Source organism: Glossina fuscipes, unplaced genomic scaffold (assembly GCF_014805625.2).
Source record: "Glossina fuscipes isolate IAEA_lab_2018 unplaced genomic scaffold, Yale_Gfus_2 2, whole genome shotgun sequence".
NCBI lineage: Eukaryota > Metazoa > Arthropoda > Insecta > Diptera > Glossinidae > Glossina > Glossina fuscipes.
Genome location: NW_023998416.1, coordinates 10,642,788 through 10,658,427, shown reverse-complemented (window position 1 = coordinate 10,658,427; position 15,640 = coordinate 10,642,788). Strand labels below are relative to the sequence as shown.

Genomic DNA, 15,640 nt, shown 5'->3' with positions numbered 1-15,640 from the left:
AGAGACGGGTGAGTATGACCAATTGGCTGGCGCTTCTCAGTTGAATGCTTCCGAAGTATCGCCAATGGATGCATGGATGAATGGACGGATGTCAAGTAACAAATGACTTTGACTACGCCTGCAATTTAGGCTAAAAAGTTTGCGAATACATAGGGTAAGCTATAGCATATATTTTTATAATTTTGCCGCAATTACTTACGGTCGACCTAAGAAATTGCATATTTTGTTTTTTCAATTATCGACGGACTTTCGCATATATGCGATGCAATGGCTTGAAAAAATTGATGTTAGAAAAGTTTCTCTAGGCCACTTATTAACAAAGACAAGGCATCAATTTTCTTTTACCTAATATTATAAAGTGCACTGTACACCTACTTTTTGAAGGTGTTAGTGTTAGTGTTTTCAAGCTTTTCAAAAGCTTTAAATAAGTACCCCTCTGCCAACAGTTGGTCGGTGTGAATGTATAACAGTTATAAACGCTTATTTCCATATAATTCATATTTGCTTTTTCGTTAATGCCGGAACAAACATTGTGTGCCTTAAAGATCGTCTTATAAATGCACGCTCAGCATATTATTTGAGCTACTAAGCTTCTTATTCTTTTATTGTGCCTTCAAGCAAGAGGAATACAGTTCCGAAAACATTGTAATGCTATTCTACCGAATGGGGTCTCACGTTTCACTTATTTGCTCGGCTTTTAATTTTCTCTTTCGCTCTGCTCTCGTTCTACTCGTTAAGAAGAGCGATGCATCAAAAAAAATTTCCATTATCATGAAACTGAATTAGTTGACTGACTAGTTGATTATAATCATTACAGTAGTCAACTACATAGTTATTTATTCAGTCGGATAATTTATCGTAAAGTAAATATCAACATGTCGATAAGTAAACTTCAAGATATTTTAAGCTTAGCTGAGTGCTTACAGATTGTTAGCAATGATTTAGATACGAAGCTAATAAAAGAGATAAAAATTATAAATTATGAGATAAAAGCAGCAGATGATCTTTGCGGATTTATGGGCGAATATTTTAGATTAATCGTTAAAGCGCAAATAATAATAAACGTACGTAAGCGTGAATATGAATTCAAATAACTTTTCTATAGAATATCAACTTTTGCAGGCCAGCGAGTATTCAGAGAAAATTTTTAATTATTTCATAAAAAGTCTCCCGATTTGCAATAAATTACAGCGTCTGCATTGCGAAAGCATAGGAGTTCTTCGAAAAGAATCGGGAATTTATAAAAATGTTTTACCAAATCTGCAACGTTATGCTAGCAAACAACTTTTTGCGAAATGTTATCTAGCGAGAGATGATTTAGTTGTTTTGGAAGATCTGATGCAAACCGATAAATGCATCAGGCATTTAAAGTCGAATGAATATAACGAAAAGTATTATAAATTAGTTTTACAAGACTTAGCTCAGTTACATGTTGCGAGCATGTGCTGGGAACTAAGGGATAAGATTGACATACAAAAAGACTTTGGCCACATATTGTGTGAATTCGAGCTAACGGTTACCAACGAATGGTTTCGCACGGGTGTAAGGGTAAGTAGTACTTAGAATGCTATCAATGATATTTTAAAATATTGATTATAGTTTTCGTTAGAGCATTCTATTTTTAGCTCAAAAGCATCCACAATATCAATATAAAATCGCTCAAGATTTTATTAAGGAAAAACTTTGCGAATTATTAGAAAATTTGGATGAATTCATCAATGCCTCGTCTTCACTGCAAAATGTCTTCTGTCATCGCGATGTTTGGGGTGAAAATATATTTTTTCAATATGACGACAAATGTACAAGCGAGCCGATTACTTGTCTACTAGTTGATTTCTCATCGGCCCGGTATTGCCCACCTGCTATAGATATTCTATATTTCCTTTACAATAACTTATCGTCAAATGAAGAAGAAAGAGTTGAGCTTTTGAAAATCTTATTGGATTTTTATTATAAATCTTTGTCTGAATTTGCGAGAAATTTGAATTTAAATTTGGATACGTATACGCGTAAACATTTTGACGAGGACTGTCAGCGAGCTTTGCTACCGGTTTTAGTGCAAAGAGCTATATGTGAACCGTTAATGAAATTGCCGGAGGGATGGGCGCAAAAAATGCGAGATGAAGAGAGTGCAACTTATGATCATTACATGAATGTCGATCGCACGGAAATGTTTCTACGGGTTTCTCAATTGGATAAAAACTATTGGAATTTGATTTTGAAACCTATACAAGAAATAATGGAATATTTTGGTTTTCAAGGCCAATAACATAATAATAAGGGCACATCCATCTCATTTACTCCTATTGAGATTTTGTATTCCAAAGCAACAGTATTTTTCAAAATAATCGTTTAAATAAATTTAAAAAGTGCGGACTTAAAGTCTGCCGAATAATTTAGATCACATGCTCACGTGTATTGAAAACTTCACTGCACTTGGGATTTGAACCCGCGACCGTAAAATTGTTAGTCATGATCCTTTGCCTGATCGGGTACTTATGCGGTATATTTTTTCAAAATATTAATTTCGCAATAAACCCACCATTTCGAGAGAATATGACCTGGAAATTATTAACTTTTTCTTTTTTTGAGATATCGAAATCCTTAATGTTCTAGGCGGTTAATTGGTTGAGTTTGACAGTCTTTATATTGGTTGAATAAGATAACAATTCAGCATCGCGGCAAGAGTGGAGGAGTGAAGAAAATATTACCCCGTCTTCATATATCACGTGTTTATTTGTATTAAAAACTCTACCGCACTTGGGATTTGAACCCGCTAACATTGCAATAAACCCACCATTTCGAGAGAATATGACCTGGAAATTATTAACTTTTTCTTTTTTTGAGATATCGAAATTCTTAATGTTCTAGGCAGAAGGACTGAAGGTGAAGGAATGAAGAAAATATTAGCCTGTCTTCAGGCAGTGGTATTTTGCAAAAAAATCTTGAATCTGCCTACGTTTGTGCGAGATTGAAAAGGGGTTCGAATGCTTGCCAACAGCAAGAGGTCACGTCTGGTTTGAAAAAATTAAAATTACTCTTTATTTCTTTGTTTTGAGCATATCGGTATTGAGAAGAAGAACGAATTGGATTTTTGCGATCTTAGCCCTGTGATAAGTGCCTTTAATGAAAAACACTATGATTAAGTTTTTACTTCTCTTTTTATTTATTTAACAATTTTTTTTTTTATATATACGTATGTATTGCTTAACTTGTATAAAGCTTATAAAAATTTTTTTGATGAACATTTCCGATAACACAAAAGCAAAATAATATGATGGTGTCATAAAAATTCGAGAGATAATATTTTTCGAAACAAAATTTTAAAAGTTTCTTTCTTATGTGTAGTTAGTTAATTACCTTTAAAAAAAGCCATATATTGTAATAAAGCAAGAATAGGTTTTTGTTCTTTTATTTCGTTGTTTTCATTTTCACATTCATCATCATCATCATCATTTCTATACCTTAAACTCTTATTACTCAGTCCAACCATCTTCGTCATCATCATCATCATCGAAATCCTTTAGATTAAAGTCCTCATTGAACAAATTTTCGCCCTCTGAGGACTCTGATTGTCATCTATTGCCGTTAACGCGATGCGGTATTGTTACAATACCCTTAGGTGGCCTTGGTATACGTATAGTTGTTGTTGTAATACCAGTTTTAGCCGATACGCTAGGTATTAATTGTTCATTAACAATGGACGTTTGATTAAGGCAAGAACAGCATATGTTATCACATCTGATTAGTAATATAAGACCCGAGATTAGCCAAAATACTACGGCAGGCCAAGAATATGAAGCGCACGAAGCAAACAGTATTATGCCCAAAAAAATAACTGAGCAACTTAATATCGGGCTAACATTAACGACATTGCCGGTGTGCTTAGGTATTAAACACATCATTAAACTGATTATAAAAACGCCTTAAAGGAAAAAAGTTCATCTTGAAAAGAGTCGCTTTGCCTACTAAATAATTAGGAGAAAATTTTAAATACCTATGGCACCTGTCAGAGCTGCCGGAGCCCAGTGCATGAATATTCCGGCCAAGGTCAAGGCGACGCCTAAAAATATTACCACTATGGCAAACATGGTAACGCGCCAAGAGGCTATAGTTGGCATACGTGAATTACGGTCCAAAGCACCGGCTGTAGTAACCTAAAATGAAGGTAAGAAGAAGAGGAGATTTAAGGTTCATACCAATCCAGCAATTAATTTTCGAAACTTATTACATTTATAAAATTTATAAATTTAGGCACTTGTTTTTATAAAACAATACTTTTAGAAGAACTTTTGGATCCTTTCTCATGAAATTGTTAAAAATTTAAAAAAGCCCCTTAATTGCTTGCTCGTCTTGACTCCAGTTGGGAAATTAAAGCCCTCTTGAAAATGACCAATCGTTAGTAAATATATAAAAAATGTGTGAAATTTCTTCTTAATCGAGGACGTATCAAAAAGGATCATTTCTTCACGGATTCCTAGAAGTCTTTCGTAAGCATTTGTGGAAAAAGTGAGATCAAGAGCAGTTTAATTGCAGTTTAATTTTTTTTACTTTAATTTGTTAGTGTGAGTTTATTTATGAGATTAAGTCCATTAGCAAACTTGGTCTGCCAATATTTTCGGAGATGCGCAAGTTTCCGGCTTCTATCCGGGGGAACGGCACAGCTAAGTTAACACAAATCTTGCCACAGGGCAAGTTTGAGTGACTTTTGAACTTTGAACGTAAGTTTTTTTCACGTACGGTATATATATATATATATGTAGCTTTGGCGTTAAATAAAATTCTTACGCCAGTAAGGAAAATATATACATTTTAAACGCTTTCTGAAGCTTGCTTCAATATACGTTACAAGTGCGCTGACTAATCTATGTGGAGGGAGGAGTTTATTAAAAATATCGTTTCTATTGTTTTTGTACAGGAAAAGAATTTTTCTGCCGACATATACAACACCCAGAAGGACTTGAGATAGATCCACTTTCGATTCAGAAAGTGATTCCCAGCTTACCAGTCTGTCAGTCCGTCTGTCCATCTTGTTTTGTTATATGTGATATTTTCCGACCACTGCCTATATAAAGCCTTCTTTTGAAAAGTCGGTATATGAGTAAAAGTATTAAGCGAAGTGGTGTAGGGCGGTACTGGCAGACTCGTGGCTTTATATACAGTTTTCACTTGTTTTTTTTTTTTTCGATTTCTTTGAAAGTGTCGAGACTTATAATGGCTCATCAACTATTTTCGATGAAATACTTTATAAAATTTTTTGCTTAGTCGCTCTTTTTCAAAATCATTTTTTCTTACTTGAATAATACCGTGCAAAAACTCACTTTAACTTTTTGTCGATATTCGTCGACTATGGCATCTATGTCTGTGGAAGTGTCGGTATCGGAATTTTCAAATTTATCCGGATATTCAAAATCAGAAGCCTGCAAAATCGATTAATGCAAAAACTGAGAGAATTTAAAAAGAAAAATAAACGAATTTACTGGTGGTTCTCCATCTGATAGTATAGTCGACTCCACATCTTTGGTTTCCCTTTGCGGGCAAGGCGAAGTTGGTTCACCTAATAGAAGCCATTCTTTTTCGACTTCCTGTTTGTTTCTGGGTTTCGCTTTTGGTTTTTTATTTGTCGCTTGTTTCGTTATATTCAAATTCCAAAGGCTGCGTTTTAAGCGTGAAGAAGAAGCACTTGTTACCAAAGGAACGGTAGTTAAACGACTATAAGATAACGAAGACTCGGAATCTGGATTTGTTTTTCAATAAAATTTAATTTAAAGACTTCTTAAGGTTATGGCAATCGCTTACTATTTTGTTGTATAAATTTTGGACGAAATGGCGCATATAGTAAATAAAAGGAACGAAATAATATGGCGGACAAGTGACTGGCTGCCAATGTATGACTAAGATTTTGTAGAGGGCAAGCAAAAGCTAGCATGGCACAAAGACTGCCTGGAAACATGTAAAAGAATTAGGGATTAAAATTTATATGGAATTTATGGATATGAATATGGATTACCTCCTATAAATACTGCTAATACTGGATTTCCACTATCTGTAGACTCATAAGATATCTGTTTCGATAATATTCTCCACTCTGAGGTAGCAAATTTCACTATAATACCGTATAATTCGGGAAATAATTCTAAAAATGCTCCACTAACGGTTAAAAACAAACACCCAAAGAAATAAATAATAAAAGTTACGCTATTTTGTTAATTGTTTTATAAGCTTACGCTGTGGTTAACATTAGAAGACATGCAGCAGCAGGCACTAACTTATGAAAATTATTTTCATCTAATATATTAAATAAAGGCACAGCCACATAATTCTCAATCTCTCTGAAAAGGAAACGGTTTTAACAATTAATATATATCAGCATATCATCCGAGCATAATGAAGAAGTTATTTAATATTAAATAAGTAACCTGTAGCGAAGAATTGTGGTTAAGCAACCTGAAGCCAAAAGTAAAGATATTGTCACTAAAGTGATTAAAAAAAATCCTGTAAAACGTTGCCAACCAATACGTTGCATGGGATAGTCACTGGGGAAGGAAAATGTCAGCAGTGCTATCGCGGTAAGAAGCTAAATAAAAATGAATAATAAAAGTTATGCTATTTTTAATTTGTTTTATTAACTTACGCTATGGATGCCATTGGGTTGCAATAAAGTTTCATGCCAAGAAATTGCATTACCATCCCACCAGCTAACCGCACTTAAAATGGCATTTAGGCCAAACATTGCTAATGTCATAATCAAACTAAAAGCTTTTGAATGCTTTTCACAAAAACACCAAGAAAGAAAAGAGAGAAACATGAAAATCCCTTCTCAGTATATAATAATATTTGCATAGAACTCATAACGCGTACCTCTAAACCAAGCATAAACATGCCCGTGACAAGAAAAACTACAACAACGGCAATAGCATCCGGCCATGGTTCGTTGGCTGGTGAATTGCGGCCTAAAAGTGTTAGTTTCATTCAACACAATATGGATAGAATTTAATATATATATATATATGTATCAAATGTTCATTCATGATGCACGAACGTGTTTCTTCAATTCTTTATTTTAAGAATTCACTCTACAATTACATTAAATTTTCCTTTTTTACACGTAAACGCATGGAAATCCTCTTAATTGTGAGATTTTGAGATTAGAAAATATTTTCCTTATTTTGTAATAGAGTAGAGAGTGGTAATTGCTTGTCACGAAATATGCATCCAATCGAAAGTTCACTTTTATTGAAAAAATAATGAAACTTCAATGATTAGGACTCTTTATAAGTAAAGTGATTATAAATTTGAAAAGTTTGTTGAAGAACAGATTACCGAGAAAAAAATCAACAAAAAAGTAATTTCTACTTAACTATTGATTACAAAATCAATGAGGGGAATTAGGGGATACGCAAGCTGGTCATATATTTTACAATTCAATTCTTCCTCTTGCTTATGTAATTTACCGGCCATCATCTTGCTGGTCATATATTTTACAATTCAATTCTTTCTCTTGCTCATATAATTTTTACCGAGAGAGATGGAAAAAAGAATCCGACACAAAAAAATATTTCTTTCAACTCTTAGCACTATTCGATTCGAAAAATAGAAACTGCCTAAAACTATGCCCGCGAAACTGTATGAATATTCATTTTTCTTTATCCGAGGCATTTTTACAACGCTGCATCAATGTTGATCAGATGAAGTGCAGGCTGAAAGTATGCTAACGTAATTATATGAATATTCATTATTAACGCTTTGATGTTTGTAGAGTGAAAGTGTGCTTACGGCGTGAAAGGAGGAGAAGAGAAGGTGCAAGTGCCACTTACCTAAAATCATTATTCGCGCCAAACCACCTGTCATAGCATCTAAGCACATACTCAGCGTACGTGCTAAAATCCCAGAGGCGCATAACACAGCTAAAGTATCCATCCAAGTACCCAAGAACAAGCAGCCAAAATCAAATTTATTACTGGCTCGTATATAAGGTATTTGCAGAGCTTTTAAGCTAGTTTTGCAACGACCTGTAAAAAAATTTTTTATGAAAAATCTCTAATTAAGTATAAGCAGTTCGATGAAAGCATTTAAGGGAAAAATTATTGTTACCTGCTAAAGCAGCGTATATAGTGGCCAGGACAGAAGCCATCACTACAACCGGTGCGGTTGTCTCATTGTAGGCTAACAAATATACGAGAATAGTGGAGCCTAAAGCTAAACGAGCACCGCTGCCATTCGAAAGAGAATCTATTAAAAAACTGAAATAATAAAAATTCTCTTAATAATTGTGAAGCGTAATATGCAAATTGATAACATTAGTGATTACATGTTTCATATTTGTCTGCACAATGATTGGCAATTAAAAAAAAAAAAAAAAAAAAAAAAAAACAAGAAGAGACTCATTGCTTATTACACACACACATACACCCACACACACACACACACATACACCCACATACACACACACCCCCATTCGCACAGACAGGCACATACACATTGTTACATTGTTGGCATTGTGTCTGCCTGTCTAATGCTGCTATAGTTTATATTCTTTTATAATTTCAAGCATGCATTTGTTCGTGCTTATCTTTTCTTTTCTTCAAGCATTGTTCAAAGTAAAACTTATTAAGAATATTCACGTGTCTGCTTTAAGATTTCATCACTGTATGTACGCACATACCAGACATTTGTCCGCCCATTTACATTTTATTACGTGGCGTTAGCTTAAGGTGTGCTCCTCATTTACTTAACGTATACAGCAAGAGTTTGTTTATTGCATTCTTAACGATACTTAAACACTATCGCTTCTTTCAATATTTTCATGAAATTTTTGTTTTATTAAAATTACCGGAAACTAAAGCTAGTATAATTATCACATTAGGTAAGTGTTTGATGCCATGCCGCGATCAAAAGAAGGTCAAATCAATCTTTTTGTGATTCATTTTTTTTTTTTAGAGCATTTAAAGAATTCTGATCATGTTGGGTGCATAAGTTTTCGACTTGTGCGAATCGCTTATTTTACTTTTGCTTTAAATACTGTTTGCGGAGTATGTTGGAGCGTGTCTGGAAATTGAATATTTGATTTGGCGCCATTCATTCTCATTAAACTTGGCCATTTACACTTGACACTTACTTACTTGCTTTCTATATTGTTATCTTCCTCTTCATTGAGTCGTGATAACCAGAGGTACGTTTAACTTTGTATATGTATTTGCAGCAATTTAAGCATGTGTAGTTCGTCAAGTAAAATATTTCATAATTTAGAAAAACGTTTTATTAGTTTTAAGATATCAAATCAAAGATATCTTATTGCATTTGTTTTATTAAGATTTTTTTTCCTTAATTTTGTGGTTTTCTTTTATTACGGTAGGTGAGAGGCTGCTTCTCGCTTCTTTTATACTGATCTAAAGAGAGTAGAAAGGTCGCGCAAGCGCAAGGTTTATTCATATTTCGATGTAGTGAGTGTAGGCAGATATTTCAAATGCTTACACCCTAAACCCATTAACGTATTAGACGTGTAAATAAGATTCTATCGTTATTTTAGCACAAAAAAAAAAAAACATCACATTCTACTTAAAACACTGTTCCTCAGAAGTCAGAAGTCATTACTCTTCCCATCCTGTAGCCAGAATGTGATGTCTCTGCTGAAAAACCTGCTTTTTTTCTTTTTAGACTTTTCACAGAAGTTTCCTGCTCATAAGAATCGATCGACTGTTTGAACAGTCAATAAGCCAATTGGTGTTAATCAGAAGAACCAATGACTGGTGAATAAAGTGGGAAGAGTAGCACGCTCCTATTAGTAACATGGTTCAGGCGAATTCGCTCACATGGAGAAAAACTTCATCCTGCTGAGAAATCACGATACCAAGACTTTTGGCATAGGCATCCTATAGTACGGTGCGGTACTGCAGCACTAACTATGCTCCCTGGACTAACTATAAGCCTGGACGATTTTGTTGTAAAATACCACACACTTATGTATAGAAAGGTACAATTTTTATGAAAGGCGTTGCATTGGAAAATGCCCAAGACATGATCTGTTGTGGTCCAAATGCAGTAAAATCAATTTTCTTATCAATGATTTTGTTATTCTTTATCCATGTTCATCGCGAAGTAATAAAAAGTGCATTGTGTTGCCATATTTATTGCTTTGTTTTTACTCGTACAAGGGACAATGTCCGAAATGTAGGCCTAAGTCGTCTAAATTTTCTACAGCAAATACTTATGTGAAATTAATATACTAACATAAACTAGTTTTAATCTTAAAATATCAAAAATTTAACTTTTTTTGGCATATAAAGAATTAGTGATCCCTACGTTTCATATTAATTCAATATACTGATCAGCTACTACCTATGGACTTTTTATTGAGAAATGTTTAATATTGCAAATTTTCTGCACATGGCGACTTCTTCAAAAATGCGGTGCAGACCATGTCTGTGTGTTGTTGACGTTCTCCTATTCGCAAAACTGAATATATCGTCTTCTGCTTTGGCAGAAACATTGCAAGTTCTCGCAGGCAGCTTGGTATTGAATGCGGGCCAAATTGGTTAGAGCATAATCCCACAGCGAAGTGTGAACTGAGCGCAACTTTGTTTTTCTAAGCAAAAATCTATGGGGAGTAGAATGGGAACAGCTAAGTGTACCAATTCTAAATTCTAACTTTTCTCAACAATACTTTTCAGTGAAGTAAAAGGTCAATGTTGAATTATATCGCATTTACTTTTTTTTATGACAGTAAATAAAAGTGTGGGGCGCCAAGGATTTTGATGGTGTTGGGTAAGCGAGATTCGGCTTCAGCCGAATACAGCTCTGTCCCCTATTCTGTTTTGCTAAGTAGCCCTGAGCACTTAGTTTTCTGTTAGACTCCAATTACTAAATACTTTTACTGAAGAATAGTAATATTCATCGGCGAATATTAATTAATAACTTGCCCTCGTTTAGCATCAGTAAATAAAACCTTCGAAGTAGATGCCTTAAGAGTTATGTGAGAAGGTTTCCTCCTAAAATCCAAAGCTAGGTGTCATGTCACTGACAATGATAATGCATGAGGCAAACCATTGGAAGAAGACGATTGGGTCTCTTTCAATTATCCGAATTTATCTCTAAAGCTACATCTTGTTTGAATAGCGCGAAACTTGTTTATCATTTAAGCTACGCACATATCAGAAATTAGAATGCACGAACGTAACCACATCGCTCGGTGAGTAGAATATAAGAGGTACGTTTTCTCGAAAAATATTAATTTATTCATCTATATCTATATCTATTTTGCCCCTTCAAAGTAACCCCCCCTTTGGTAAAATATAGTGGTGTCACTTCTGTTTCCAATCCTCGAAGCACTTGTGTTGTGCGCTTTTTGGTATAACCTTGAGTTTCTCCAGCATTGCGGTCTTCTTCCCTCTTTGCGTCTTTTTAGTTTTGGGAATAGGAAAAAGTCGCAGGTGGCAAGTTCGGTGACTACAGTGGCTGAGGCATAATTGGATCAAAAAATTACGAACAAATTTGGTCAAAATTGTGCAATTTTGGAAAAAACTTCGCTGCCACATGTTTCATGCTCAAAACATGCAAAAAACTTGCTTGGCATCAATCTATCGATACGCCGACATCTTTAGCACCGGTCCTAGTAGTGATTTGACGATTATCCATACCGGCCATCGTCATTAACATCATCGTGGCCTTCTGTGGAGACCTGGTACCATTTATAAACATTCTTTTGTGATCAAAGTACACTCGCCAAATACCTCAAACAACATTTTAATTTGTTTTATAGCCAAGCAAATCGCTGGTAATGTTATGTACGTTCTGGACATATGTCCCAACATAACAAAAACAAAAATTTGAAAATCTAACTTTTTCCCTTAAACATTGCTTGTATGTACGGTTAAAATGTTTCCGATTCGTATGCGTAAGGGTTATAAACAGGATGGGAAAGACTATGTAACGAGTAAGGAACTGAGAATATATTCTTAAAAAAAAAAAAAGAAAAACGAGGCTTTTTTAAATACTATTTGCAAAAATTTTTATAAATTTTTATGCAAATAATGCCTTCATTAACCTACTGTAAGTTGAGGCCTAAAACGTACGACTTAAGGCAAATATAGTTTTCTTACTTACTAATCTATTCGTTTGTTTATTTTGTTTGTTTTTTGTTTTTTGTTCTTTTTTTTTTTATTTTTTGTAACTTTGACATAACTCAACGTGTGGTCTACCTCGGAGGCACGCGATGCAATTATATGCCATTCAAAATTTTCTAACGTCGTTTTGCTATGAAAATCCCTAAGACAAAAGAACAACATCTACGTAAAAGCAATCAATCAAAAAGGAAACCAAACAAAAAAAAAAGGGAAAAAATTATTTAAATGATAATAATGATAATAAAACTAATTTTAGCTATTAATTGTAAAGCAAAAAATCGATTTATTGATTAAAATCCAATAAGTTGCACAATAAATAAACATTGAAGAGAAACAAAAACACAAGTAAATCGAACTCGACTGTCTTTATATAAAAAAAAAAACAGTAGTAGTTTTTACTAACCTTGTAGTGGCCATAATTGTCCGTCGCCTCTGTCACTCGATCTTAAATAATAATAATGGCGTCTATCCAAAATTGAATTTATTAGCTTTAGAAATTTCGCGTAGAAAAATCATTTGTAAAACCACATAGTTCTCCTTAATGAGTTTTTTGTTTTTTTTTTTTTTGTTTTTTTTGTTTTTCTTTCCTCTCAATGATATCTTTTCATTAAGTTGAAAAAAAAAGAATTGCTTTTATTTTTCAACATCATACTCGTAACACATTTATTTTTCTATTAATAGAAAACTTATAAAAGAACGCAGCGGGCTTGCAAAAGAACATAGAAAACTGCTTCAAGTGAATTTTTCCATTTTATTATTTATTTAATTTCTATATATATATTTTTTTTTTTTTTGGGTTATATTTTGTTTTGATTTAAATTTTATCACACTTCATTATTGACTGATATATATATTGAATGATGAATGGTTTTTATTTGATTTCGATTTTAATCTCGTTCGTTATTGTTAATGTTTCAGTTAGTTCACGTTTGCCCTTTTAAGCCATTAAGAAAGCGCCGCTTACGTTCCTCAGTAATCCAACGCTATTTCAAACCAATCAAAAACTAAATAGACTTGCGTTGCTTTTTCATATTGTCATGCAACCATCGAAGATAAAAGAACTTTTGAAAGACCTTAAAGCTTAAAAAAAAAAGCCTATGCATTTTTAGATCCTGCGCACTGCTTTTATTTTGACTTTCTATCTATTGCTTCTCTCTGACTTTTATTTTGTTTCTATTTGTTGTTATGCAGTCAAAGAAATCTCAACTTTTACAAGCAATAAACGATTACAAATCTCTGGAAATAATTTATGCAAGAGCTCTTTCTGTGTATAGTCAAAGTATAAACTATTCTTACATACTACCGGAAAGAGGAAGCATAACTCATTTTGTATGTAATTGCATCTAATACCTGGGCACTACAAGCTGGCGAAGTAATTATGTGGTTGGTATCAGATTCTCTGTTTGAAGTTAGCATTAGGTCGTCTATTAACCAACACATGCGTTCATGACTTTGTTCATATATTATTTGTTCGCCTATTCCTGCGTCTCTCTATTTATTTTTCCCTATGTCCTTTTAATCTTTAGTTAAATCGTTGATCGGCTTTCGTTCTCTCATGTCATTCGCGTATCCTCTGAGATGTTTCTGTCCTTTGTCCCTTCTGTCCCTGTGTTCTTTCTCGGCCTCTTATTCCACGGCTTTCTGTACCTGCCCTATCCGTTTCTTTGGCTCTCTGTCCATCTGTGTCTTAGCTTTGCAGACGTCCCTACATACACTACTCTGTTCCTTTTTAGCCCGTCTGCCTGTCTATCCGCTTATCTACCTGTTTTTGAGCACTTGTTCCTTCGACTTTCGCTGCTTTCTCTAACCTTTTCTATGCTACCGCTTCTTTCCATCCTTTTCTGCACTTTTTCGACAATACTTTCTCTCTGAACTTTCTAAGCTAAACGCAAAAATGATTTAGAACTACCGACACATGCCAATTTAAAGAAAAGAAAGTGTGTTTTTGACTTGAGGTAGGTGTATAAGATTCGCCTTAAGACGAGTAAAGCTCTTCTCCAATTGTTTATCTTGCCCTAAAGATAGAGCGAGAGAACAAAGACAAGAGAACGTAAATAGATTACAAAAACAAATACATTTGTTTATTCCGTTGCTTTGAAAATTTTCTCACTTGACATGAATGATACTTAAAAACTTAATTGGTTTGCTCAGCAAAAATTCTAAAACAAAAAAGTAAACAAACGGCTGATATGAATGAAAAGCCTTGTAGTTGAGAAAGTAGATGCTATTATTTGACCGAGGCAGCAAACTGTGCTATACGATATACAGTATTTTTTTTTTTTAAATATTTTTCTTTTTTTTGCAAAAATTTGTATAGGAGATGTTCTCCCTTAGCTAAGAATTCAAATAAAAGAAAGTTTTCAAAACCTTAGTCATCTATATTTTATATATTTAATTAGTAGACCGAGTAGACTAACCACCTAGTCTAACGATTGGGAAGTAGATTGAATATTCCATCAGAGGGTTAAGCTTTGCTGAGTACCTAGATATGTAAATATGAAAACGGAAGTTTTTACAGAAATGACGGATTTGGTGCATGAAAGTGATAAAAAATGTTTTATTCGAAATATTGCCTATCTCTAGCTATTTTTTCGTCCACCTAATAATTAGCGGATGCGAAGGCTTTGAAAATCTCCACGTTTGCCCCGCGAACTATTAATCGAGTCGTTTTTTTCACATCTTTGTACGACCAAAAGCGTTGCTTATCGATAAGAATAAATGGGAAGGGCACGAGCCTCCTATATTTCCAATTAAGTGTCACATTTGATTGTGTCACGAACCGGTTTTTTAATACGGATAGATGGGCGAAAGATATGTAAAAAAGGGCCATTGGGTTCTCTTCCTTCATATCCTGTCCGTTCCTTGAATACCGAACCAATGAATTCGATAATTTAGCAGCGTTTGGTATGAGCCACTTCATCTGACTGTAACAGACCACACACGTTTGGTCTCACTAAAGAGAGAAAAGCGTGTCGGTCTTGCGATAAATGTGGATAGAACGCCTGCCAGGGATTTTTCAGTAACAATACGATGAGAAGTACTTCTTTATATGGTTCGGATAAAGACGTGGTTGACCTGTGCAAATTCTTAGAGGAGAAGTAGAGGGGCCCAGATCATGGCATTGTTTTGCCCATATTTCTCCTTAGACACGAAAAGTTTTCCAAAAAAAATACCGGATGGCACTTCAAGATGGACGCGAAAGCATTATAGACCGTACTATTAAGAACGGTCGGGACATTAACCTACGGACAGCTGCTCTACTCCTTGCAGCGAGTGTGCGGGAGGTGCGAAGTCTCCCTCCTGTCCGTTGCGAAAGGGTTTTAGGGAGATGTCGTCACTCCAGCAGCGTGCAGGCGTGAAATAGCGGAGTGTTAGCTGGGCCTCGTCTAGCTCACAGAAGAGGAAAGAGCTCAGTTTATATCTTTACTTCATTCCGGCGCTCTAAAAAAGTGGTGTCCCTTAATCTGTGGAGATTGTTGCTTTGTAGTGAATGTGTATGACATTGGGCATTGAGGAGG

General features: G+C 34.6%; 2 protein-coding genes across 2 annotated transcripts; one reads left to right on the top strand and one right to left on the bottom strand.

Annotated features, from left to right (window-relative positions):
• Positions 1-801: 801 nt before the first annotated feature.
• LOC119633556 lies at positions 802-3,191 on the top strand. Its single transcript, XM_038027164.1, has 3 exons — positions 802-1,064; positions 1,123-1,548; positions 1,610-3,191. Exons 1-3 carry the CDS (start codon positions 876-878, stop codon positions 2,267-2,269), a joined length of 1,275 nt encoding a protein of 424 aa, XP_037883092.1. The 5' UTR covers positions 802-875; the 3' UTR covers positions 2,270-3,191.
• A 210-nt stretch (positions 3,192-3,401) lies between these two features.
• LOC119633555 lies at positions 3,402-12,539 on the bottom strand. Its single transcript, XM_038027163.1, has 13 exons — positions 12,526-12,539; positions 8,095-8,243; positions 7,818-8,012; positions 6,862-6,953; positions 6,635-6,769; positions 6,420-6,577; positions 6,228-6,332; positions 6,011-6,150; positions 5,800-5,943; positions 5,481-5,737; positions 5,322-5,420; positions 3,998-4,157; positions 3,402-3,925 (listed from the first exon to the last, which is right to left on the bottom strand). The coding sequence occupies exons 1-13, from the start codon at positions 12,537-12,539 to the stop codon at positions 3,576-3,578; spliced, it is 1,998 nt and encodes a 665-aa protein (XP_037883091.1). The 3' UTR covers positions 3,402-3,575.
• Positions 12,540-15,640: the final 3,101 nt, after the last annotated feature.